The sequence below is a fragment of the Manis pentadactyla genome, chromosome 5 (assembly GCF_030020395.1).
Source record: "Manis pentadactyla isolate mManPen7 chromosome 5, mManPen7.hap1, whole genome shotgun sequence".
NCBI classification, from domain to species: Eukaryota; Metazoa; Chordata; class Mammalia; order Pholidota; family Manidae; genus Manis; species Manis pentadactyla.
Genome location: NC_080023.1, coordinates 12,043,729 through 12,071,083, shown reverse-complemented (window position 1 = coordinate 12,071,083; position 27,355 = coordinate 12,043,729). Strand labels below are relative to the sequence as shown.

Genomic DNA, 27,355 nt, shown 5'->3' with positions numbered 1-27,355 from the left:
CTTACAACTGGCTTCCTTAGGGACAGAATTTCAGATTCCTGCCCTTCCCACTCCTGCTGAGTAAACACGGGGGCACTATGCCAATAAATGCGGTGAGGCGGTTAATGGGAACTGACAAAAACAAGCAATAAAGCCAACTCCCTTTTTGACAACCAATAAATAATGGAATGGGGATGGTTTTACACTATATAAGATCAGAGAGTAATAGAATTTGAGTTGCAAGGAGACTTCGAGGCCAAAAAATTTCGGTATCTTTTTTTTTTTAATGATTCTAAATATATGACCAGAGCGTCTGTTTCTAAGTGATTCACTAAAGATCGGTTTTGACCAAGTATAACTAAAACACATTCATGGAGGATGGTCACAGGAGTTGAAAAATGGAATCCTGTGAACTGTGCCGCTCCTGGAGGAGAAAGCCGTTTCAAAGGCATTGGCTCCTTTATTCACAGGGTGGGCGGAAGGCCAGTTCCCCGCTTCGGGGCCTTATTAGTTGGTCTTGGAGGTCACCCTTGCCTCTTACCCTGATGTCAGGCGGTCAGGACCCCCAGGATGCTGCCCCTAAGAAGCCACTCGGTTTATACCTGCCGACCGTTTGTAACCAGGTACTTTCTAGTCACAACAGAACCAAGGTGTCTGATGAATCACCACGAGCTCGATTTTGCTCTATTCATATCCGTTTATATCTGGTTCTCAAATTTTGGTCTAGCTAAATTAAATTCTCAGACAGCTTCACGTTGGGGGAAGAATTATAGTTTTCCTTTTGCTAATCAAAAAGGTAATAGAGGCACAGATGAGTTCTCAAGTTGGCAAACGGGAAATCGACCGGCCACGGTCCCCCTAACGGGGCGCGCAGCAGCAATCACGCCGGAAGCGGGTGGCAGAGGCCCAGATCCTTCCCCCAGCGCGGGCATCTCACTTTCACCCTGCGGCGGGTGGTCTTGCCCGTGCTCGGTGCGGAGTCATGCGCCAGAGCTTCGAAGGACCGTCCGCCCCCAAGTAAAGCGATCGCCTAGGCGATGGAGCAAGGACATCGCGGGGGCCGAGCCATATCCCAACCCTAATCCCGAAAGGCAGCCTAGCACGTCCGCGGGCGCGTAAAACGCGCAAAGCTCGTAGCCTCTCGGTCAGAGTCCCTGAGGCTCGTCGCGTCCCTTCCGCGCCCCCACCTGTTGGACAGCATCCCCGAGCTCCTTCTTGCCCAAGTGCTTTGGAAGCTCAACGGAAACCCAAAGGCCAGGGAATGCGACGAGCGACCATAAATATGCAGAAGAGATGGAGCCCCAGAGCGGCGGTCGCTTGGGGCCGGGCCTTGCGGGGGTCGAGGACCTGGAGCGCGGCCCTCGCCGCCACGGCCGCACGGGCGGTGCCAACACCGAGCGGGCGGCGCCGGCGCACTCCGGACACCGAGCCTGCAAAAGGGGCCCCGGGCGGGCGGCCGGACACCTCGCAGACGGCGGGCAGCGGGCGCAGCGGCCGCCGCCCCGGGGCTCCGTAACCGACCCTCGGGCCGCCGCCACCCCTGCCGCAGTGGCCGCGCCCGACCCGCTCCCGCCGGGCCCCCGACCCGCGCCCCAGAGGCGCCCGCTCTCCCCAGCCTCACGGCCCGCCTGCATGGAGCCCGGCGCAGTGCCCCGCACGGCCGACCCCGCCGCGGCGCGGGAAGCCACCACACGCTACGGCGAGGGCAGGAAGAAGATGGCGGCAGCCGTGGCGGCGGCAACGGCGGCGGCGGCCTCGCACACGCCGCTGACGCCAATGGCGCGCGTCAGCCGACGGGCCGCGGATGGCGGCGGCGGCGGCGGCCCGGGCTCCGGCGAGGGGCGGGGCGAGCCGGGGAGGGGGCCGGCCGGAGGCGGAGGCCGGGCCGGAGGCTGGAGGGAGGCGGCGGGGACGGTTTGTTGTGCTCGGAACATGGCGGGCGTCGGCAGCGCGGCCGCCCCGGGAGACGGCGGCGGCGGCGGCGGAGCGGACGGCCCGGAGCGGGACGGCCGCGGCGAGACGGAGCAGCCGGGCGGCGGAGGCCACGGTCCCCCGCCCGCGCCTCAGCACACGGAGACGCTGGGCTTCTACGAGAGCGACTGGCGGCGGGAGCGGCGCCGGAGCCGCGCAGGTGAGGCGGGTGGGCGTCGCTAGGCCGCGGCCAGGGCGCCGAGGGCAGCGGGCGCCGCCAGGGGAGCCGCGGGACGCTGGGCCGTGAGCCCGGACGGAGCCGCTGCGGCCCCGAGGCTGCTCCGGCGGCGCGGCCGCTGACAGCTCCCCGGGCGTGGCCGCTGCGCGCCCCCGAGGCCCCGCAGCCAGCGCCGGGTCAGGTGTGGCGGACGGGGGAGGGCTGCGGCCCGGGAAGTTCTGTTCGCGGGCACTTTACTGCCCCGAAAGGTCTTTCAGAAACACCCCTGGGGTATCCTCAGCCCTCGCTAACCCACGTCTCAAGGAACTCAAAACTGAGACGCTCAAAGCTGATTTTTAAATTATCTTCGTGCCAAGGTGGCTTTTTTGTTCTATATATTAAGAGAACTTGAGCCATAGAAGCCTGTTAACTTGTCCCCCAAATATGTGTTTCACAGCCGCAGCGAGCAACGTGGTAACAACCGTGAAGTTCAGTACTTTAGCCCGGAGCGAAAATATTTAGTAGTCCCCACAACGTTACCTATAACTTTTCCTAAGCGAAACTTAAGCCACTTAAAAAAAAAAAAATTGGCTGCCTAGGAAAAGATGCACGTGTGACTCCTACCTACTTCACTGACCGGTTTAAGTCATATTGTTATCTTTTTAAGCAATAGGATTTTATTCTTATTTTTGAAGGATTTTTTTAAATTGCATTTGTGTTCATATTGCAGTTGTGTATTAGGTTTAAAAGGAGAAGGGAGATTTTGATGTGTGTTACATAGAATATAGAGTAATCGCAACATTTTAATTCTTACCTAATTCTAAGTTTTGAACAGCAACTAAACGATAATAACTCCATTACATTTCTTACAATTAAAAAATCGTTTCTGGTGTGCAGTAGGGTCTGCGTTAGCCAAGATTTCTTGTAGTTCCTGCAAGTGAATGCTTAAGTTGTAAGGCTTACTGCATCATTGATTGTCTTTGGGTATTGAAAATGTAGAGTACTTAAATGCCGTAAGGCTGATCAGGTGAGATCCTGACTGATCTGCCAATTCTCAACAACTAGGCGTAAGTTAGATTTTAAAGAGGTCTGTATGTTTGATAAATTAAGTACAGACTGTAATGTACCTTGTTCAGTCTTTTTCCATTAATCACTTAAAAATTCTCAACTGTTTAGTTTGGTTGTCAAACACTTACTTGCAATAGTATTCACTTTCTGAAGTGGCAGGATCTAAGTAAGACAAAGTATTAAATCTCTCAGTTGTCTGTTTACTTAAACTTGAACATTAAGCGTACTTTAGTGCAAATAGAAACAACTGTGGCCAGGTTTCACTGTCATTTAAAAAAAATATTTCTTAGCGTCAGGAAAAACTTTTTTGAAGCCTTTTTTTGTTGTTTGCATGCCCAGAAAATGGAGTTGTCAGGAGCCTTTTGATGTGCACAGACGTTGGGCTCTTGGTGTAACCCCTGACACCGTGCCCCTGGCCCTTCCTGGGGCGGGGCTGGTACCTGGTGCCATGGGCTTCTGTAGACTTCACACCTCACACACGTTCTTCTCTTCGTCAGCATGGGTTACTTACTGGTCATGGTTTACTCAACATGTTTGAAGCTGGACTTCTAACCCATAGTTGGAGAAAAGTCATTATCAGGGAGACACTGCTCACTTGTTGGGGGTAGTCCTTATCATTTCCCAAATAACATTTGTTTTGTGTGAGAAGAGATGACATTGGCAACTCTTGGGGATCAGGACTTAGGAATCCCAGGATTATTTCAGCTGGGGCCACCAGCGGGTGTTGTGCCACCAGGGCCTCTCCATGGGCCCATTATTATCTCCCCCGTGTCTGTGTGCTGCTAGTCACACAGCTCTTGCCCCTGCTGGCGTCCACCCTCTAAGTCTAATGTCACATTGGTCAGAGGCATCATCGTTGGACATTGGAATTCTTTAGGCCGTTCAAAGATGCCCAGGCTGCTAAGTGCTTCTGCGTGCACCCTGATCCTCCAACATTGCTCCCTCCACTGTTGGGTAACCTTTCCTTCTGTCCAGAAGTTAGAAAACGATAGCTGGCCTAGGCCGGAGGGCCTTTGAGTGGCACCACCTAGCGACCTGGGAGAACCACTTCTCCTGAATCAAAACGTCTTCCAAGGCCAGGTGCTTGCAGTTCCAGTGTCACTTGTCCATTTTTTATTCTCTGGTGCTGCCTCTGATACTCTAGTCCTCCTCTCCGATTTAGGGCAACTTTTGTCCTTCCTTTTGGAAGTTATAATTTTGCTGTTTTGGCGGCCTAACCATCAGTTAGTTCCAGAGTCCCCTTCATCATTTCTGCCAAGGTATTTAGGGCACTTGTAAATAAGAGATTTGTTGGCTGTCCTAACAGTGTGGGATTCCATAAATGAATATACAGATTAGGTGCTTATCCAAACCTTCTCCCTCTGAGTAAAATACTTCAAAACATAGTATTTGAGGTTCATATTTTTTTGTACCTGTCATTGTTCGTTTACATATTGGAAAATATATGTGAATACTTGTGTGTAAACAGCTGTATATACCATATACATGTATCAATATCAAGTGTAAGCTTTCTTTTTGCTGCTCTTTTCAAATTCTTCTAATCACATAATTCCCTGAACTCTCTCTCTGACTAATATGTAGCCTGGCAGTGGGCTGAAACTTTTCTCAGGTGCTAGTACTTATCGTACTGCAGTTAGAAATGGGTATCCGTTCATCATTCGTGTTTTCCTTCTCTCTCAGAATGGTATTGTGTGTTCCACCATTGCGTTATGCAGTCACTGGTCTTGCACTTGGCATAGTGGTCATCAAGAACTGCAGAGTCATCCCTTTTGTCTTTTTCCTACTCTTGATAATACTACCAACTTCTATTATTCTTTTTGACATAAGACCAAATAATAAGTCCATATACTGTATTTTTGTGCTTGTTCCCCACTTTGCTCATCTGTAAAAGTTGTCGATGGGAGTGTTTTGTATAACCGTATTCCCGTTTAGGAATCTAGTGGAGCAAGTCAACTTTGGTCTAATAATTAGGCAATCTGTTCTTGGCTTGGTTCAGTTGTTGAGTGCTTTGTAAACTGTATGCTTGTTTAAACTGCTTGCCTAATCCATTTGGCTTTGTTTCATAACTCCACTACTAAATAGTTTAGTGTCTGAAATATCTAAGTTGGCTCTGGTAGCCACAGATTTAGCAGTAGAAGACTTGGTGTAAAATAAGGATAACACCTGCTTGTAACGATGCAGCAACACCTATATAATGCAGGTGTTGAAGTACACACGGCAATAGGGGTGGGCGAACAATATTATTTCTGATTGTAACAGTGCCACAGGGCCCATTTTTTCCTTTTTAAATGGTGACTTTTCACTGGCAGTGCTGAAGCTGTTGTCCATCTCTTCTACTTTTGTCTTTCTTTACCAGTTTTCAACTTCTTTACCTCCGTAAGAGAATGGAGAATGAACAGAGGCAGGAAGAAAGACTAAAACCTAGAAAAACCAACTGATCATCTTTATTAGACGTTCCCACAAAAGATTTTGAGTGGGACAAAGATCTTAAGTGTTTATATTCCCATATCCTAGTATTTGTGTGCTTAAAAATTTAAGTAGTTCTTACAAGTAACATTTTTATTTATCAGTGTTTGTTTTATATATATATATTTATATTATATAGCCAGTATTTAGTAATTTAACCAGTCCTCATCCTTTGTAGAATAATGTTACATAATTATCTATATGGTCCCAAACTTATTCTGATGTATGATTTAAGTCTGTTATTCTGAAGTTATACTGTAGAATCTATTAATTTCTCATTTACAAAGGAAAATCAGAATAACCATAACAATGGCTAGGAAATTACTTGGAGTAACCACAACCCTGATACAGGTAAGGTAAGATTAGCTTTTCTTCTGAGAAAGTATTGCTCAGCTTTTAAAATTTTTACTTGCTTAGCCAGTACATGTAAACTAAACAATGAGAAGTTCTTCATTTTGGTCTTTGACCAGTTCAATATCTTGGCTTTTTTACATGTTTAACTTCAACCCTGTTTACCCTCCAAAATTCAGCCTTAGCTGCTCATTTGTGGCCCAGTTTGGGGAATGCTTGTGTAAAAGTCTTTGGATGGACTATATAGCCTGGACTGTCAGATGAATGATACTCTGGTCCCATTTTTAGTCTTTAACCTTGTAATATTGTGACTTTGAAAAAAGTTACCACTCTTTTTCTATCTGCTATCCACCTGTACATTTGTAATTTATGAATATTCTGCCTATTTTTTACTTCCCTGAATGAGACTATAAACAGTTTGAGGGCCTTAAAAACTTGAATGGTACCTTTACTACACTTGACTCAGGAAGGCAGAATTGCAGTTGTATTGATTCCTAGTTGGCCTTGTACAGGTGTGTCTCTATATTTGTCTAATAAGCTTACATATTTGTATAGTCAACTTACATTTAATATTTTAGTGTAACCTTAGTAAAGTTTATTATACAAATTTTACATTATTTAAGACTATGAACATTTGCATGTTTCATAATGTTTCCCTAGCGATTAAACCAATAGTACTTTGCAGTTTTTTAATGGCCAGTGCTATTTTAAGAAAGATATAGTTAGATATATTACTGAACATATAAATATATTTATGATTACTCATTACTTTTAATTAATACTTTTTTATCCTGAGTTCCAAAAACAAGCTATCTCAGAAGACAATTAAACATAATATTTCTTCTTTTAGGGATGAGGAAAAAGCAATTTATACTATATTTTCTCTCAATTTAAGATACTGGATCACAGAACATTTCTGTGGTAGGAAAGGAATGTTGATTAGAAATGCTCTGGAGGAATAGTTTATGATTGGTATTATTTTCCTTATATTAAATATTCACAATCGCCAAACCTTAGTTCTAATGTAGAAACACTTATTTATGTAATTAAATAGAAAAATGCTTCTATTTTTAAAAGACTTTTACTGAAATTTATTCTTAGTGAGAGCTGGATAAATAAACATTGTTTGATGGTTAAAATGGTTAAGTTAGTGTTTAAAAATAAACATCTGGATTATTTTAGTTTGGCAAATAATTTGCTCTTAAAATATAGAGACAGATGTTTGGCATAACAAATGAGAGTGACCCTTTTGCTAAGGAAGAATGAAATGCCACCACAGTATGGAAAAAGTTAAGGTACACTTAGCTGGCAGAATTCTTGAAGCGTGGTTCTCACAGGTGAAAGAGCAATAGCCTTCCTAAATAATTAGCCAGGTGGCTACACCTAGCATCCCAGAACAAGTATTCAGTTAAGTCTGTAAAAGGTCAGAGAACAATGTTTAAAACAATGAAAACAAACAGAAACACTGAAACACAGTTACATGTTGAAACTGAAGATTAAGTAGCATCATGCAGAATATGTCCACTGCCAGGGAAAGGTGGGAGAGAGCTTGACAAAGCAGCACGGACAGCTTAATAGCTCAGGCTGTGGGATCTACAAAATCCCCTCCTTCAATGTGAATCAAAGGGCTCTTTCAGACTGACTGAGGCTAGATTAGAGCTAGGTTATCTTCTCTTATATCGTTGTGAGCTAGATGGATGATAATTACGGTTTAGGAGAGAGAGCATACAGAACTTGGAATTCAAAGATCTAGGTTCTAGTCCTAATTTGTCCCTTAACTTTTCAGTGACATCAGACAAATCTCTTAACCTCTATGAGCCTCAGTTTCTTCATTTGCAAAATATGAATGCCATTACCTGCTCTCTTTAGGTCTCAGAATTGTGAAAATTTTGCACTGTAGTGTGTTGCCATAGCTTTGTAAACTGTCTTTTGCTGTAAAGTGGGAGGGTCCTAATCCTTTAAACAGGGCCAATTCTCCAGAAGTGGGGGAGAGGGAGGTAAGAGAAAGCTTTCTAAATATTTCACCCCATGAAGCTTGGTTCTTCTGTTAGTGTTGCCTTAATGTATCTTTTGAAACCATTCCCTAGCCCATTAGTATGGTGTTGGCACCAACCTATCCTTAGATTCAGAACTCACATGGGGAAGGTGAAGATATAAGGTACCTGCTTTCAAAGAGCTCATAAGGGGGCCAGCTAATTAGCAGTATAACTTCATAGAAGTAAACCTGGGGTGCTCTAGGGGAGCACAGAGAAAGGGGGGGTTTAGAAGGGGCCCCAGTTTTCCAGAAAGAACACAGTGGCCTTTTTACAAAAGCATTTGAGACAATGACAGGCAAAACAATCTAGTGCCAAAAAGGATGTGCTTTAGGGATAGACTGCTTGATTTTGAATTCTGGCTGTACCATTTGCTTCCTCTGTGACCTGGGAGGCCTCCTAAACCTCTCTGTGCCTTTTTCCTTCAACTACAAAATGGGCATAACAGCCTCATAATTATGAGGGTTGTACACTCAAAACATGTTTTTATCATTTGATTTTTCTAAGTTCTTACTTTTAAATTATCCATTGTATAGTCTAAATTGGTGTTTATAACTAAAATCCTTGCATTTCTAGAGGTAGTATCCTGATATAACACTGTTTTGTATTTACAATATAGTTACAACATTTTCAAGGGTTTGTATTGTATAAACTGTTTGCAGAAAATTAGTACTTGGTTACATGGTTTGTTAATACACTTACCTGTCATATTACTCTTATCCTTGGAAACAGGAATGCAGAAGTACCATTAGTAAACATTAGGTAACCACTAACCCGGAATTGGTTAATACTACAAATCTTGTGAAATTAATAGTAAGTAGTTCAAGACATTGTGTCACACTTTGCAGTTTTCATATACTTTCAAAGACAAATCTCTCAGTCCCTTAACCATCCTATGTGGAAGGCAAGCGAGTAACACTGCTCGAAGCCTCAGTTTTCTCTTGTGTGAAGGGATCTCTGACTTGAGCAGAGTCACAAGACTAATGCATGACAGAGCTGGTGCCAGAAGCCCCTTCTTCCCATGGCTGATCTCGTGCTTTTCTTGAGGATCATAACATAACAAAACTCTTATTATGGTAAAAGCTCCATCATCTGCAGTCATCAGGGAAGACACCATTGTGGAAGATAATCTTCTTAACAAACAAGGGTATAGCTATTTCAACCTTTTGGATTAATTTGTGTTTTACAATTTTAAATTATGTGATAACCTGTTTCTGTATCTCCTTAACATGGCTGACATGCTAATGGGCTGCCCAGCTTCCCTCCCTGCACTTACTGTGGATAATGTGTCTCCCCTTCCCATACCCCAGGACACTCATTGGCTGTGACTACCTCGTGGCACCCTGTCCTCCCAGAGGTAGAGGTTTCAGTACCTGTTGGGTGACCCTATGAATCATTCAGAGACCCACAGTAGAGGCTCCTTGCCATCAGGGCTGCTGCATCCAGTGAGGCACCAGGAAGGGGCTTGTCACTCTGTCTCCCAGGCTCAGAATAATTCTGTCTCAACCATAGTCCCTCTTCTCAGAAATCTGGTATTCTCTGCTTTTGCTCCTTCTCATATCTGGTTCTGTTTTTGTCCTCTCTCTGCCACACTTCTCTGCGATTTTTCTTCCTCTTCTCTCATCCATAGTCCTTCAGCAAGCATTTGATGAGCACCTATTATGTGCCGTGCCCTGCAGATGCAGACACTAAAGGAAAAGAACTACCCACAAAAATGAGTGTAATATGGTGCAGGGAAGCACGGCAGGGGCAGCTGCTGTGGGAGCTGAGTGAAGGAAAGGATGGATTCTGCCTGGGAAACCTGGGGATGTCTTCAGGGAGCAGGTGACATCTGCTCGTGTTCACTTGTGGAAAACGGCAAAGGAATTCCCAGGCCAACAAACAGTGGGAACCATTTTGCAAGACTGAAGAGTCATGTAGCTAGAGAGTCATGACCTAGAGATTCAGGGAGGCAGGCCCGAGGCATGGCTGAAAGGACAGCCAGGCCCGAAGTTGTAAGGGATCTGGTGTCGCCACTGCTGAGGTACAGACCATTCTTGGAGGCAATAAGAGCCACCGAGGGTGGCGGTAGCCAGTCTGTGAGCATGCTGAGTCTGGCTGCGCCGTCAGGTTAGGGCAAAGGGAGGGAAGATTGGAAAGAGGGTGCCAGCATTAGCTTGTGCAGCACTCTGGAGAGAGATCATGAGGACCAGATGAGGTGGAGTGTGGAAGAAGGCAAAGTCAATGCATGGTTCAGAAGAAGCACCCCTAGGGCTTGGTGCCAGGAGACGGGGGTGGGCAGAATCGGCCCTGAGCTGTTCGCGTGGAACCCTGTCACTGGCGATGCTGTGAGCTCAAGTCAGGGCTGCAGGAGGGCATGGAGCTAGTGGGGAAGGTGCCAAGTTGGCTTTGCAGGTGAAGGTGGAGTCCGTGGGGGTTGCAGATGGTGTTGCCAGGAAGCAGTTGGAAATACGGGTTTAGGCTTTGGAGTCAGAGCTGAAGATACGGTGATTTCAGGAGTTAGATGATAGTTCCAACCTTAAAATGCCAAGGACAATATATACAGGAAAAAAAAGAAAAAAGAAGGTGACGGAGGAAATGTCAGAATACAGCCTTGAAGGATCGCTGGTGTTTTACTGTAACTCATTGTCTTGTTAGGATGTGGCAAACAGAGCACTGAGCCAGCAAACACTCAGGCGGAAGAGGAGCTGCCAGAGAGACGTAGGTCAGAAAGGTCGGCAGCTTGAGGGGCAGGAGTGCCACCGGCGGAGGGGCAGCAGGCAGGAATCGGGAGCCACAGTCATGCTGCTCAGCGACTGTGGTGAAGTGATCTTTGGGGCTCCTGACTCACAGCTCGCTGCATCGGTGAAGATGGGAGTAGTGCAGCCTCCTGCTTTCTGAGGGTCCTGTTGCTTCTCAGTTTCTACGTGGAAAAATTGATATTTATAGATAGCAGCTAATCAAAACATCCTTTCCTTTCTAATTAGAAAACTGACTGAATGAGTAAGAGTATAATTTTTATCTTTCAGTAGTTTTAACTGTCTTGTTTGCTGCTCAGAAGGCTTTCTTTCTCTCCTCTTCAGGCAGCAGCTCTTGTTCTGGATCTGGCCAGCCTACATCATATTAGAAATTCCTAACCAAAACTTTTACTCCACATAGATTTGGTTATACGAAGGCCTTTTAATCTGAACATCTGTTAATAAACACAGTACAGTTCACATCTTGTGTATGGGGCTTCAACTGTAAATGTAGGGAAAGGACAACGCTCATAGTGCATGTGATGACTTGGCCTGCCTTGCACCAGGCTTGAGTAGGAGAAGTCTGCTTTAGCTCCGTCTTTTCAGGTCCCCAGATAACCCAAGGTATTGCCAAAAGTAAGCTACATTGCTTGATTCTTAAGAACTAGTGATCTGTTCTAGTGCTAGAGGAAGTAAGCTGTTTCAGGCCCATCAGAATATAGTTAAGTCTGTCTATGAATCTTCCTGCAAGCTTTTCAAGGGTATTTTAACTACTCTTTTCCTCATACCTTCAGACTTTTAAATCCTGGCACTCACATAGATACAAGTCCTTAAGTCAATACTCATAAATGAAATCGACCTTCCTTGTTTGTCATTTTTTGGAAGGAATATCAACACTGCATTTGGTGAAAGGACCACAAGGCCAGCACAGAGCAAAGAGGGCAGTTTGACACCTTTGGTATTCTGAGTTCTGAAGAGTCTGGGCCCCCTAGGGAATGAGAGCAGGAAGTAGTTGGGAAGTCAGGGGTCCTGTGAGAATCACTGAGGGATGGGCTGTCAGAGAAGCATAACATGTGGGAAATAGTTAGGACCAGACTATAAGCACCTCAAAAAGTCTGCCAGTTATAGCCAAGTGCAGAGTACTGTTGACCCTTGAACAACATGGGGGTTGGGGGTGCCAACCCCCTGCTCAAAAATCCACAGGTAACTTTTGACTCCCTAGAAACATTACTAATAATAGCCTATGGTTGACTGGAATCCTGACCGATAATGTTAACACATATTTTGAATGTTGTATGTATTATATAGTATATTCTTATCAGTATGTATCAATATATCAATCAACACATATTTTGAATGTTATATGTATTAGGTACTGTATTCTTACCATAAAAGTAAGCTAGAGAAAAAAAAATCTTTCAAATTGTGGCAAATCTCCGAAAAATTGTCCAGTATGTTTATTGAACAAAATCTGCACATAAGTGGACTCATGCAGTTCAAACCTGTGGTGTTCGAGGCTCAGCTAACTGTATTCAGCCTCTCTTGGCTTCCCTTTCCTCACCTGAGACAGGAAGACTTGGGGTGAATTTGCTTCAGAGGAGCAGAGGAAGCAGGTGGACAAAGCCAAGGAAAGGGAGAGTTTCCATGTCTAATTGAGATTCTGCTTTGTATGACTTAGGATTATCATCACGTTGGTAAGCCTTCACCTAAGGAAATGGCATTATTCAGACACTTTTGCAGGATCTCTGAGGAGGAAGAAGGAAGAAGTTGTACCAATATCCCTGTCGTTCAATCCGGACAGTTCTTGGACTGACACAATGCCTGTTAAGTGACTTGGTGTCTTTCAACATGTGTGTGTGTATATAATCATTTATACATAAAATATCCATTTTATATATACTTGATGTCAGCACTTTTTACCTCTCTTCTATCTCTCCATCAGTCCAAGTCCTGTATCAGCTATAACAACCAGGACTGCTCTTACAAAACACTTTTCTGACTATTTTGGCTCATCGTAATCATTCCTTCTATATTCCTGTGGCATTTCACACAGAACAGCAATTTTCTTAACAATCTTTGCTATCACTTGTGTGTAACAGTTCAGTTCTGAGCACAGAATTATAGATTATTTTATTCTTTTTGTTTCACATATATATTATTTAGGGCCCCAGCTAGCATATAAGTTCCTTGATAAATACTGTTTTTTTTTTGTTTTGTGTCATTTTCTTTTTCTATAGAGCTTTCATTGTTGAGGTTCCTCAGTGCTGAACTAACAAGAGGGTACTTCCTTGAACATAATGAGGCCAAGTACACAGAAAGAAGAGAAAGAGTGTACACTTGTTTGCGAATACCAAAAGAATTGGAAAAGGTACTATTTTTTTTTTTCTATTACCAGACATCATTTTGAAAGTTATGTCAACATTTTACTTATCCAAAAATAACTGCGAACAGCTTGAGTTGAGTTTTTAAAATATTGGAAATAATCTAATCATAAGTAATTAAATATATTAGGGGAGTAGGATTTCCCATTGAGGAAGATGCTTTAAAGTCTGTGTTTAGTGTAAGATTCAGTGATTCCTAACTTTGCTACTTATTAAACTTACCATATTTCTATTTGTGTCCCATACAAATAACTTTCCAAGGAATTAATCTCTACTTACTCCTTTAGATCTCTACAATTTGGGTTTCCCAAAAGCAGTATTTTTTTCCATTCAGCATGATAAATTATGAATTTCAGCCTTTTATAAGGTTTCAGTTTCTCAAAAAAACCCTCATATTTAAAAATCTAAGGGACAGTTTCTTTAAAGAACAAGATGATTCATTTCACTTCCTCACAGAAAATATCTCATAGGCTAAGTCTTGTAACAACAGCACGAGCTCTTTACACAGCATATTCCCCAGATTGTGTCTGTGCCAAGACCGGTCAGATATGACAGGAAGGATGCTCTTTTTCCTCTGCATTGCTAGAGTTGGTGAGTCTGAGTAATTCCAGAATTTCTGCTAGGAGGAAAGAATTAAGAAATAATTTATATTAGAATATGTTTTCATACTTCTATAGCAACATAAAACTTATAATAATTGGATCATTTCCTTAGAATCACACTTTCTGAGTGGCTCTCAAAAGAGTTCTGTTGTTTTGCTTTATCAGTATATTGTAATAATGAGATGTGTGTGTATAACCATGAGAAGTAAGGATTGCACTGGTTTGGCTGATGTCCTTTTATTTTTGACAATCCATCCATATGGTAGAATAAGGGAGTCAGGTGCAGAGAGATGTTTGGAGAAACATTGCTTCACACAGGTTCATATGCTGAGTTTTAGGCAGTCCTGTGTTAGGGTGAGATTGGGAGGTGGGGGCGTGAGCAAAGACTTGAGAGGGAACAGCTGTGACAATGCAGCAGGCCTTTGGTCCGGATCATTAGTCTGCTCAGTTGTTCCTGGACTGCTGCTTTTCTGGGGGTCCAGGGTTCCAGAGGCACCAGAGCCTGTCAAATGAGAGGGGAGGTGGCAGAGCAGAGGCAATCTCTGCAGCTCTGCTCCCCCAGTGCAGCAGCCCTTTGTTTTGTATATTGGAGCTTATTTAAGACTTTGTCTGGGGGGGCAGTAATGGTTCTTCAGCATGCAAAAAAAAAGCCAATTTATGTGTCTTTTTTAAAACACTTCAACCTGTTTTCAAAGCTCACCTTTTCCTTCCAGTGATAAGCCAAGAGGGGAAGTGTGAGGACACATTGCAGAGGCAGCTGGGCAGATGGTCTGCCGGGGCCTGAGTTCCTGTGCAGGATGGTGTCTGCCACGCTCAGGTTTTACCACCTGGTCTCCACAGCGGGAGTCTTTTCTCCCACCTGTCTGAGCAGTTCTGGACTCCCCCTTTTCTCTGGGGAGAGCACACAGGGATTTGCCTGCAGTCCACACCTGACCGAACATACCCAGCGACCACTGCAAAGCAGGACCATGTCTCTCTGAGCCCTTTGTTCACCCCTCCTGGGACAGAACTAAGTAGCAATGGCGACCTCCCTTCGTAATTCTGTCCCACATCCTTGTCACTTTGCCAGCATTATTGAAATAACAAGCAAGTTCCTGGGTAGATTTCTCACAGAAACTTGTAAGCATTTCTTGTTAGTTACTGTGAATATTAAGGTGTCCTCTGGGGAAAATGCCCGCAGGTCTTGATGAACTTTTACTATAAACCAGCATTTTTCAAACCACATGTGGTCCATTACGGGACCACTGATGGGTAGAGTAACCCATATGGTAACGTGTAATCAATTAGGATTTTTTTTTAAAAAAGAGAATAAAGAAAGTATCAGAGTATATTGTCTGTACTAAGAGTAAGAATTTTTCATGAAACATTGGTTTCATTTGTCTGAATACAAAGTGTAAAACGTCAGAAAAGTTGAATTAACATTAGTCATGTGCAATCATAACAATGTTCAAATCCTATTTGTTTCCCATGCCAGAGGCTTTTGGCTTTATGTCTATTTTACAACATTTAATTTAGTCTTTTAGAATGACACCTCAGAAGCTTTATTGCTTAAAATGTAGTAAAGGATGTCACATTTTTCAGTTTAGAGCAACTTCTAAGACTAAGTGAGATGTACAGGAAAGCAGAGTTTGGGTTTCAGTTTAATTCTAGGCTTAAGTATTTCTCTTATCAGCGTGAATTCCCTCAGATATCTCAAAGGCCTTTATTTTAAATAAGTAGCGATTCACTTCAGGCTTTTATAAGAGTTGGGAGGCTGTTTAGACATTCATGTCAATAAATTATTTTTTATTGGTTTCCTTTGTGTTTACCTTGCCTGTCCTAATATATATAATGCCTCACTCATTTTTTTCTTGTTTTTTGGTAAAAGCTGTGATATTTTTATGTAGCCTTTTCAGGAAGAGAAACTTGTTAATTAAAGAGCACTTCACTTCTACAAGGGTTGCACATACTATAAAACATGTAATAAAAGTTTATACTTTAAAGTCAAGAGAAAGGTGACCTCAATATTTCTTCCCAAACCTGTTTTTGAATGTAAAAAAAAAATCCCAGAGTTTTTGTGTAGTACTGTCAGTGGATAAACATGTTATGTTTGACATTTAATTAAGGTGGATTGCTCATATATTTAAAGTAATATTTCCAATTATTAGCACATTTTCATATTGGACTTTTCATTCTAATATAAAGGTATTCTATGTCAGAGTGTTTTCTGGCTTTGGGGGAACGTTTTTTCCCCCCACACATCCCCTTTCCCCAATGCTGGCACTCCCCATGGGTTCTCTTCCCAAATCTGTTACTGATTGTTTGTGTTGTCCACTTTGAGGGCTGCATTTTCCTTACAACCAAGGAGGTTGAACTACACTCTGCATTCTAAGCACACAGGCAAGCTAGAAGGATGGTGAAGGGCATGAGTCCTAACGCCAGCCTGCCTGGAGTTAGTCCTGGCTCCATAGTTTATTAGCTGGGAAACCTTTAGCAATTCACTTCTGTCCACGTGCCTTTGTTTTCTCATCTGTATATGAATTTTTAATATTTTTCACAATCCTCACTTCATCATACTGGGGACTGCCCTGCCCTGGGAGAACAAGAGACACTTGGGAAGGCTTCTTGTCCTGAGGTTGCATCCCGGGGCTGTCTCTGCAGGCGTGGTAGCTCTCCTCTGGGGACCTGCACAGTAGGAGGTCACTGGGAGAGGCTAGTTGTTAAGGTTCCTTCTGTGTTGCACTTTTATCTCATGTTATATTTTTAATTTTCCTGCCTTTCTTGCTACTGAACTTGACTCTTCTAGCCCTACAAGGGACATGATTTTCTGACTCTCAGCCTTTTTGGATGCCTGACCACAGGCAGAAAGAGCCTTTAGAGAAAACTGTTTTCTTCCCACTTTCTTTTTAGCCAGACTGCCTTAGAGTGAAGCTTTTCTTTCTCATGAAGGATTTGGATAATAGTCCTGAGAGGTAACACACCTTACCATGCTGACATTTTCTGCCAAGCCCTCTGGAGTCTGGCTTCAGCAGGCATATGGCTGGAGCTTCTAGTTAGGACAGACCACCATGCTCTAACTAGATGCTTTGTGAAACAGGAAATTTCTGCCAAGTGAGTGCTCACCACTCCATACCCTCCTTGACTCGGTCAGTTACATCCCACCTCTGGCACCATTTCTAATTGTAAAATATTAGCAGTTATCAAAAGAATTTAGTGCTAGTCACTGTCCTTAGTGTTTTAAATGTGTTAGCACAGATTCCTCATAGGCTCCTGAGATGTGTTCTATGAAAGGTCTGTTCCTCAGGCCCTATTATGGCAGTCTCATACTGACTTCCAGATAGATCTCACCTTCAGTCTGTGTTGGGTGGAAACATGTGCTAGTATATGATCTGTATTTGATCCCATAGGAACAATTTACCATGCACTATGTGCAAAATTATCCCTTTGTCATCTGTGTGAACAAAAAACTTCAGGTAATACTAAAGAAATGCTCACCATAGTATTTTCTAAAATTCCTTGATAGCATTAAATGCTGATGTAGAGAGATAACAGATCCCTTATTCACCTATGTATTGATTTTTCTCTCTTTGTTTTGAGTACTTACATATTCTAGGCATTTTTACAGTGTGGAAGTGTAGAGATAAAACCAAGGGATGTGAAGGCAATAGCATGGTGATGAGAAAAAGAGGTCAACTGTAAACATGCATTTTAGGGTGTGTGTATAGGGAGTGGATTTGCTAGGAAGATCCAGAAGTCAGTTGTTAGGTACACACAAGAAAGGACAAATCGTCTGGAAGGATACTGGATCCAGGTTCATTTCAATGGTTAAGTACAGAGTTATGATTAGCTTTGGAAGGAAACTATTAAAATGCATTTCATAAGAATCTTTTTAGCTCTGTATATAGCACAGTACCTAACAGTGGCTTGAATACATTTCTTATTTTTCTGCCAAGTCTAGATGAAGGACATTTCAGTTGTTCCAGCAGATTAATGAGGACAGTGTGGACTCAAGTCCTTTCCATCTATCCATTTTGCCATCATTGGCAAATTGGCTTTTGGTCCTTTTACATGTTGCCTTTTAATAGGAAGATGATGGTTTCAACTACAGGAGTTCCATCTGCATTATAGGCAGAAAGAAGAGGAGGTGGACAGTGCCACCTTTTTGACTGTCCCAGTTATAAAGAGTTATTCCAGAGGTGCCCCAGCACCTTCCTTCTGCTTGTATCTTACTGGCCAACTGAGTTATCATCCCTAGCTGCATAGGAGACTGGAACAGTAAATATGCTTTTTCAACAAAGGGAGAGACAGGCTGAGAATGGTGCTGGTGTTGGCCACCCCTCAGCGCTCTGCTTCAGAAAAATCAGAATAGCGGTGTTCAGTAAGTTTACAACTAAGAGAAGCAAGAGATCTCAAGCTCTTTGCATATGCTTAATCTTTCTTCAAATTAAAGTCAACTGGTTTATTTATTTGACCTCTTAAGAAAGTTACTCTTGTGTTAAATACATGTCAGATGTAGGTTATTATTATGAAGGCTTTTATCAAAGTTATTTCTTTCCTGTAGTTACATGTGTTTATGTAATATTGCCTGTCATAAAAGGTAGAAGTAAAATGAAAATGGATTTTTGCCTTTTCCTTACCTGGTAATTCTGTGCTTTTGGCAGTCCTTTATTATTTCATTCTTATCATGCTTTGTGCATTATAGTTATTTAATACATTTTTTAAAAAATTGAATACAACTGCTTAGTCTTAAATAGAGCTTAGTTGTCCTAAGAAACTAAAAAATTCTTTTAACTTTTAAATTTGTCTGGTGGAAGACATAAGTATTGCTGCTGTAGATATAGGATATTGTTGTTTTTAGTCATATTGTTTTTATTGAGAGAAAAGTCACTGTCACCCAGGGGAAATTTTGGGGTCAAGATTCGACAACCTTAGCTTCTCATGTCTGCAGGTAATGGCTGAGTGGCCGCATGGAGCCATTGATCGACCCTGGTATTTGACTTTCTTCATCCAAGATTAGGAGGTTGAACTGGATCATCTCAGGAGGCTGAGAGTCCGTGACCGTGAATGAGCTTGCCCACAAGGATCAGAGACGATGGGAGTGAATGTAAAGATTCAAAGGGATGGAAATTTTACATACCTAGTGGAGGAACTTAGTTCTCTACCTTTTTCGTGGTTGGAACAGGGTAACATTTAGGAAAAATAATTCAAGTTCCTTTCAAAATAATGAACTTACTCAAAATATCATATAAAGCCCTTTTGTTGATTCTCAGTGTATGTTAAGAAAATGTAGTCATGGCCTTATTGCATTAAGACAGTCCTGGGGTATTACTGTGAAACTAATAAGACCCTGTTTATAGTGGTGATTTCTTGGACATTCTGCTCAATTTCTAATTTTTTAAAAACATGTCTGGGGAATCATCCCCCTAAATTCTTCTCATGCAGCTCTTGTTTGTGACACACCGTGACTCAGATGTCCCACCACACAGCTGCTAAGAGGCAGGAAACCGTGGGGATCTGTGCGGCTTAGAATCTCAGCCTCGCAGCAACCTTGGTTGGTGTTCTTCCCATCCTTTCTGAGGCTTGTTCACCTGCTTGTAGCAGTGGTCACAGCAACTTCCATGTACCTTCTGCATCTGTCTTACGTTTAACTCTCTGGGGGACAGGGCCAATGTGGCAGTAGCCGCCTCCAGAACTGGGGGCTGGAGGTGATAGGGCAGCACCCCAGGCATCCAGGGCCTCTGTGGCTCAGTATAGGCCCCATGTAGACCCTGCTACCTGTTGGGCATATAGGTCCCATCTGATAGTTCTGGGACAACTGGCCAGAGTTCAGGCCTCGACCCTATTCATTGATGTACTTAAAAGACAGTTTGTGAACTTGGCGCCATAGGGCTGTGTTTATCTTCTTGAATTAGTAACCTATTTCTCTTACATTAGCTTTGGGAACAATCTTAAATGTCTCTCTTCCTCTCCCTTTCCATTGTGTTATATCAGGCCATTACGATCTCTCACTCAGGCTCCTACTCTCCTTCTGAACTGTCCTCTCTGCTCACTTGTAGTCTGCTGTAGTGCTGCTGACCACTCCCTACGAATGCGTATCAACCTGGGAGGTGTATGACCGTAGCCTGCAGGGGCTGCCATTCTCCTGTAGCAGCTGCTAAGACCTCTACAGTTTCTGAGGTGACTCTCATGTGTCAGGGGTCCTGAAGGCACCCCCAAGCCTGTGCATCACAGCCCTTTTTGCCCCTTGCAGTGTCCTGCTTCAGGGGTTGTTGTGAGGCTTACGTAAGGTAATGTGACCCAAGTGCTTAGACTATCACAGTATTCAACATGGATTAAAAAGAAGAGAAGCAGGAAAATCTGAAGACCTTTCCAACTATAGAGTAAAACCTTCAGTTTATTTATTTACCTGTAAGAAATTTATTCCATGTGTTAAGTATTTGACTGGTGTAGGTTGTGAGTATTACAAAGATATTTATCAAAATTACTTTGTTTTCCATGGTTACATATGTTTATGTAACCTCGCCTATCATAAAAGTAGTTGGCTATGGTAATGCAGTTCTCCAGCTCCTAAAATATAGACTTCCTAGGGGTATGAATTTTTGAATTCAGGTGAATAAAAATTATTATACCATAGGGATGACCTTGAAGAAGTAATTGCTTTCAAATTCAGTCATTTCTAAACTTTCTTATTAATAACCCATTCTCCATGGCATTCTTCTAATAACAGATCCTTACATGTGGGTTTATTGAGAACTTCTGGCACATGGAATAAAGGTTTGCATTACTCAGTAATTAACTGAAGATGATTTATGGGCCTCTTGTAGAATGATTACATTGTGGCCACACCACCTCCCACTCCCATTGCACCTGTGCCCGCTCTTCTCTTTATTTGAAATTCTGTTCCTCTTACTGTGCCTGCCAAAGGCAAGTGCCGGCCTTGTCTCCTCTTGCGGGGGTTTTGGCTCACTCTCTTCCCTCCTCTGGGTGCACATTCCCCAGTGCCACCCCCTACGCCCACCTGCCCGCACACTGTAGAGACCCAGTCTCTTCGCCAGTACTTCCAGATCTGGCAATTACTACACAGTCATGTCCAGCCTCTAGATTGTGAGTTCCCTGAGGAAGGTGTCCTTCCTATGACCTGATATCCCTCTGGGATAGAATTGAGCAACATACAGTCTCTGCACTTACAGGAGTAGACCCAGAGCTTCAGAAAAAGTGAGACTGGGGGAAGGAAAGGCAAATGCTGCTTCCTGCTTTATACCTGTTTTCCAGCTAACTGCTGCTGTCCTCATCCTCAACCAGCAGTTGCCAGTGGGTATCGTGGGGGAAGAGGTGGTTTGTGTAATTCAGAGATGCATAGTCCAGAATCACTGTGCCACTTGAATTTTAGCCATAACATTTATTTTGAAATTTCAAATGGCATAAAAAGAAAGGCAGGAGATTTTTGTCAAAAAGGGAAAAAGATTTTCGAAAGGTTTAGAAACTCCATTCTCCATAGAGAAAGGCTAGCATTTTTGTTTATTTCTTTTGAGGCTAAAATTAGAATAGTAGGTTCAAAATGAATGTGGGAAGAGCTTGTTGTGGAAAATTTTCACTAGCATGTGATATTTTGTTCACCAATGGTGTTACAGAATCACTGTCATTTTATAGTTTTCTTAATTTAACATTGACATTCAGATGTTGAAAACGTACATTAAATCTTTTTATTTTTAATATAGGTAAGACCAAATCCAGTGGCAAGGTTGAGGCAGGCTAGGTGAGTGATAGGTGTCATTAATAGAAATCATGCTTCCGTTTTTCTGCAGACCAACTGAAGTCTGGCCCTGCCTCTACTGCTCATAAGCTGCACCTGGCAAGCTTCTGACTCTCACTAATGCTGGGGTGGGAGCTGCCTTTCCAAGTGGAGGTGAGGGTGGACCGAGGCCATGGACACAGGCCCGGCACACAGCACCTGGCCAGTATCCAGCCGTATAGCCCAGGACCTGTAGAAGGTTTCTGCAGTCCTTCCAGAAAGATGTCCCATGAGACAGAAAAGTCAGCTACCGTTTCTTCCCTTTGATTGTTAAGCTTAGAGTTTTCTTACTCCAAAGAAGGATTATAAGAGCTACCACATTAAGCAGATTATTTCAAAATAACTTTTCCACGTAAATTTTTTATAACTCTCTACTCAGAATACATCTTAAGAGAAATCTTTAAATTGAGTAGCTGTAATTCGTATCTGTTTTGTACAAAGACCTTCCCAGTGTGCTCCAACTCAAATACCCTCAGTGAAGCTCGCTGCAGCCGCTCTGAACTGTCTGCACTGCCTGTGCGGCTGCCCAGCCAGTGAACTGACTTCCCGCCAGCCTGCTTATCCAGGGACCTGTTTGCCACATTGAGTTACCACCCTTTAGTGGGTCGTAAATTTAGTGAGACCAGCATTATTTTATAAAAGGGAAATAGCAAATATCAACCTATATTTATTTCATGGAGTAAAAGTTGATACTATTTTGGTGAAACTTCTCTTAGGGGCTTGTGAGTGTATATATGAATTTGTGTGCAGTGAACTACAATATGAGGGCATTTCTGACTGTGGGCAGTAGTCAGAGTTTGAACCCTCTTCTTTTGGCATTATGTTCTTTTACAAGACTTTGACCTTTGTAAAACAGTGAACATATGCTTTAGACAGCTGTCCCAGTCTCTGCTGCATTAGAGCTATACAAGAAATGTTTGATTAAGAGGGAGAAGGAGGAACAAACTAAAGGAGTGTTATCCATGGAAAGTTTTCGTACAGAACTTTGTGTAGCATTTTGTCTTCCATTCCTGGGAAAAGGCATAGAATGGAAGAGAGATAAAAACCTAAAACTCCACTGTGTGATTCCTTGTTTTCATTATGCTTTGGTTCTTTGCCATATTTTGCTTTTCTGCTCCTTGTTATTTATGTAATGACCAGTTCAGAGAGAGGGTATATTCATTATAAGGCCCGGAAGATCTGTGTAAGGTCAGATCTGCATCCTAGGAGAAGCACGGGAGACTGGAGTGGCTAGCCTTACTAGAGATGGAGAAGAAATGGGGAACAGACAAGAGACTCACAGGGTCTGATGCACAAGCGTGACTGTCAGCTAATAGGACAGACTCCTGTGATAGCAAGAGGCCTATTTCAGAAGCATTGTGCTTTTTTAATTGTAGCTACAGCATTGTATTTATATTGAAATTTCAAGTGGCCTTTAAGGAAGGGCAGGAGATTTTTGCATTTCTCAAAATGAAACAGTTTACTGACACTTGTTTCATTACTTTGTAGTCATACCTCGTATATTTCAGGGGAATTTTTGTTAGGCATTACTTAAGACTGCTTGAATACTTTATAGTTATTTGGCCCTAATAAAAAGGAAATTGAAAAAAGTGCCTATTTTATCAAGGTACCATACAAATTAACTGAAGGTGTGAAAGTGTACATTATTCTCATTAATAATATATACTCAAAACTTTTAATTCTTAGTAACATTTTCAAAGCTAGCAATAAATGTAAATATGTGAAATGTCTATGCCTTTCATAAGTTTGATTCAAGTTTTGTGCATTTTTTAGGACACTAGACACTAGGCAAATTGGCAAAAGAATAGTTAGCACAAAGACTATTGCGTTAACTCCTCACCTAACAGAAGAGGGAGGAAGACCTTTCTGCTAAAAGTAGGGAGTGCTCCTACTGTTTCAGAGGGATCATGCAGGACTGTGGGTCGCACAGATGTGGGCTGGAATGTCTGTTCCTCTGACCCACACCTTGGGTAAGCATTCAGCTTCAGGGCTGTGGTTTCCTTATGTGTCAAAAAGATGGCAATAGCTACCTCAAATTGCTGTTAGGAGGATTAAGTGGTAGGTGTTTACCACCATACCATACATCCCTGTGTGGTCCCCTCAAGCTCCTGGGTTGCCACGGAAATTCAGTGAGATAATGCGTGTGCAGCATCTAGCAGAGCGCCAGGCTCATGCTGCACCCACTTCCTTCAAGGATGAATTTTTCAGGATTGCGTTCTGTTTACCTTTTAAGGAAATTTTCTCGTTTTCATTTGTAAAGGGTTTAAAAGAATGTTTACCTAATGAGAAAGTGTAACATCCAAACAATAGTACAGTAGGTGAGTCCCTTTTGTCCATTTCCAAACCCTGAAGGGCATTCCAGTTTCTTTTGTTGTGCATTGTGTGTACATGAATTCTTGCCCTGAACCCATCTGAAATTTTAAATGGAAGCCACTTCTCTCCTCCCATTTTGATGTAGAGACCTACTGCATCAACAGCCCCAGGTAGGCCAGTAACACAGGCACTGCACAGTGAGAAGATCGCTGTTTTCCCACGGAGGCTGTCAGGCTGGTCTGAAATGTGAAGGGGAAGGCCCACTGCACTTTTGTTCCTCTAAGCCAAAGAGAGGTGACTACCCTTTAATTCTTTCAAGAGAAAGTTTTAGTCTTCATAATTACTTTCCTCCTTCGCAATCACTTACCCTTGCTTCTTCCCCCTGGAAAGCTTCCCTCTGCCCCCTCACCCCCTCTTCTGCCCAGCCCACGCCCTCCCTGTGGCAGAAGCCCTCATCTTTTCAGAAGTCACTAAGAGTCTCCTCTTTGGAACTTTTTTCTGAATCACTCCGACACGGTTGGTTATTCTGTCTGTGGGGCTGCCCTGTTCCCTGCATACTCAGTTCTGTCACAGTGGCTGTTACCACTGCATTCACCTCCTTTATCTACATGCCGGTGTCTATGCTAAAATATAAATAAGCTTAGAGAGGACAGGAACCCCATCGTGGTGTCCAGCCTGGCCTTGTGCCTGCTGGGCTGAGCATGTTAGCTGGCCCGTATTAACAGCTTAGTAGATGTTGGATGAATGAGCCGTTTGTTCATGCCTGTGTAAGGTCACAAGAGGGAAAAACATTCACTCTTCTTCCCAATGTGCTCTCTTATACATATGCACATATGATCATTGGGTTTCTGGAGTTTCTGCCTTTGGAGTATAACCAACAGTCCACCAGCAAACAGAAAGGATTCTCAGTGACAGGAGAGTAATAAATCAGGACCACTAGCTTTAATTTAGGTGGATCATCTCAGTCTGCTGCACCACTGTTTTGTGTGTAAAACAAGGAATAGTTGCAGAACTGTGACTGTGCTCAGGACAGAAAGAGGGTGACCAGGTGTCATGGAAGGAAGGCTAAATACTGAAGAAATCTTGTGGTCTTGCAGCACACAATTTGGTAGTTAAGTAGAACTATCATTATTGCTTATATATATGAGTCTAAATTGTTAAAGAAAAAAAGCTGTTAGAGTCTATATTCCAGTTAAGAAATCTGCTGTGTGTGTGTGTGTGTGTGTGTGTGTGTGTGTGTGTTTGATACAGTCTTGCAAAAAGTTAATAAAGAGATGTTATTACTCTGTTGAACTACTGTGATGTACAATTGAAACCAACACAAGATTGTATATTAACAATACTTTAAAGAAAAAAAAAGATCTGTTTTTAGTTTGCTAGGACCGCCTTAACAAAGTACTGCAGACTGCATGGCTTAAATAACAGAAATTTATTTTCTCACAGTCCTGGAGGCTGAACTTTGAGGTCAAGGTGTCAGCAGGGCTGGTTCCTTCTGAGGCCTCTTCCCTGGGCTTGTAAACCATATTCTCCCCATCTCTTTGTATTTTCTTCCCTCTGTCCATGTCTGTGTCCAAATTTTCTCTTCTGATCAGGGCACTATGCTGGATTAGGGCCCACCCCAAAAACCTCATTTCATCTTTATTACCTCTTTAAAGACCCATCTCCAAATACAGTTACATCTGGGGTCCTAGTGGTTAGGGCTTTAGCTTACAAGTATTTTGGGGAACACACAATTCTGTCCATGAAAGTATGGATTTTAACTACTTAATATATTTACACAGAACGATTACTAAGGATACACTGAGTATAATGTGGAGGGCATATATATCATACCACATTTGTGTCAGACACACAGAAAGCCACTGCTCCTACAACAGCAGAGTTTGGTAGCCTGGGTGTGATGTGACTGCTTCTCTAAGCCATCAGAAGGCCCTACCCTCCTGTGAAATACCATCCTAAACTTAACAGGTAAAAATATATAATGTTACCAAAAAAAGGAAGGATGTGACAAGGAAAGGGAAGAGACATACCCATTAGCAGCTCCTCTCCAGTTAGAAACAATGCCTCTGAGCACAGCATGTTTGAGTGCACATGAAATTGTGTTAAAATTAGTGCTCACTTTATATAGTTAAAATATAAACAGTATATTAACTCAATATATATTCCAGTCTTGCCCATCCATGAAGCACTCTGATAAGCTGGAAACAGCAAAATTAGGAGAGAAGTTAAGAGTTCAAAAGTTCTATTTGAAGGTTTTCTACAGTATCTTTGAAGTTCGAGTAAGTACCCAGAAAACCACATCAGATGTTTCATAGCAATGGACAAGGGCAAATTCTTTTGAATAATTGACTTGTAGTAGAAGGCTTTAAGAGAAGAACCAACACTTCACTTTGAAAAAAGGATTTCTAATTAAAATATGACTTATACACACAAGTAGAACTATTGTTCATATCATAGCTAAGTTCTGAGAAACAAATTTCTCACAAAGATTAGAAATTTTCATCTACAATTATTTAAATAATACTTGCTTTACAATTTTCTTTTTTTGTTTTCTTCTTTCCTTTTACAATCCAGCTCATGGTTTTTGGAATCTTTCTGTGCCTGGATGCATTTCTGTATGTGTTCACCCTGCTTCCTTTAAGAGTTTTCCTGGCACTGTTCAGGCTCTTCACTCTGCCTTGCTATGGTTTAAGGTAAGTTGAAGATCATGAACTATTTTAAATGTTTGAATTATTTTTACTACTTATAGTTATTGAATTAAATAATCACTTGGCTAGATTTTGCAAAATAGGGATAATTCATACAGTTGCATTCATACTTCAGCCCTTAGTGCATAAACTAATGCTGTTTATCTTTTTTAATGAATATTATGTTTATATAATATTTGCAATTTTTGTATGCACATTTTTTTCCAAGTGGTTGTGAACCAGAACTTTGCTTTGGCCTGTAAACTAATATTAATGCAGAGGCTGTATTGAAGAATAGAAAGGGCCTAGGACCGAGAGTCTAAGGGCCTCACTCTCGGCGTTACCTCACCCTGTTCCTTTGTTTTCTCGAGGTCCCTTGGCCTCCTGGGCGTCATCTGTAAAGTGAGGACTGGATTCTAGGCTGGGTTGGGAGGGTGGGGAGGTGGTAAGAGAAACTCCTAAGGAGTTTACTTGCTGCAGGGGTTCCTCTTCCATCTCATTTGAGATCACTGTGTAAAGGGGTCTGTGGAGTCTTTGTTCCTGATTGCAGGAGAGTGATTCGTGAGAGAGGAAAACTGAAAACCATGTCCTAGGGGGAAGGCTCAGACAGCCCAACCCAGCACTGATTAGCTGGTGAGTTGTGAGCAACTGCCTAACACTAAGCCTGTTTCTCCATAAGCAGAAAGGGGATATTGAGAGCCCAGCATCCTTTACCACAAAGACTGAGGGATGTAAAAAGAAAACACCTGCAAACTGCCTAGTTCCTGGTAGACGGGAATAAATCCTAGTTCCCTTCCTTCCTTCCCTAACAAAATGAGGAATAGTTAGATGAAAGTGTTAAGTTCACATGGATATTACT

The 27,355-nt window shown here is 42.6% G+C and overlaps 1 protein-coding gene across 2 annotated transcripts in view; it reads left to right on the top strand.

Moving 5' to 3' along the window:
- Window positions 1–829: 829 nt before the first annotated feature.
- TAPT1 (transmembrane anterior posterior transformation 1) overlaps window positions 830–27,355 on the top strand; it is a 61,502-nt gene continuing 34,976 nt past the window's right edge. Inside the window, exons 1-3 of one of the 2 annotated variants that reach the window (XM_036921073.2) lie at window positions 830–2,110; window positions 12,980–13,110; window positions 26,384–26,502. In XM_036921073.2, coding sequence (XP_036776968.2) covers window positions 1,273–2,110; window positions 12,980–13,110; window positions 26,384–26,502 — 1,088 coding nt within the window. In that variant the 5' untranslated portion in view covers window positions 830–1,272. The remainder of the gene's footprint in view (window positions 2,111–12,979; window positions 13,111–26,383; window positions 26,503–27,355) is intronic. The other variant, XM_036921071.2, reaches the window with a different exon arrangement.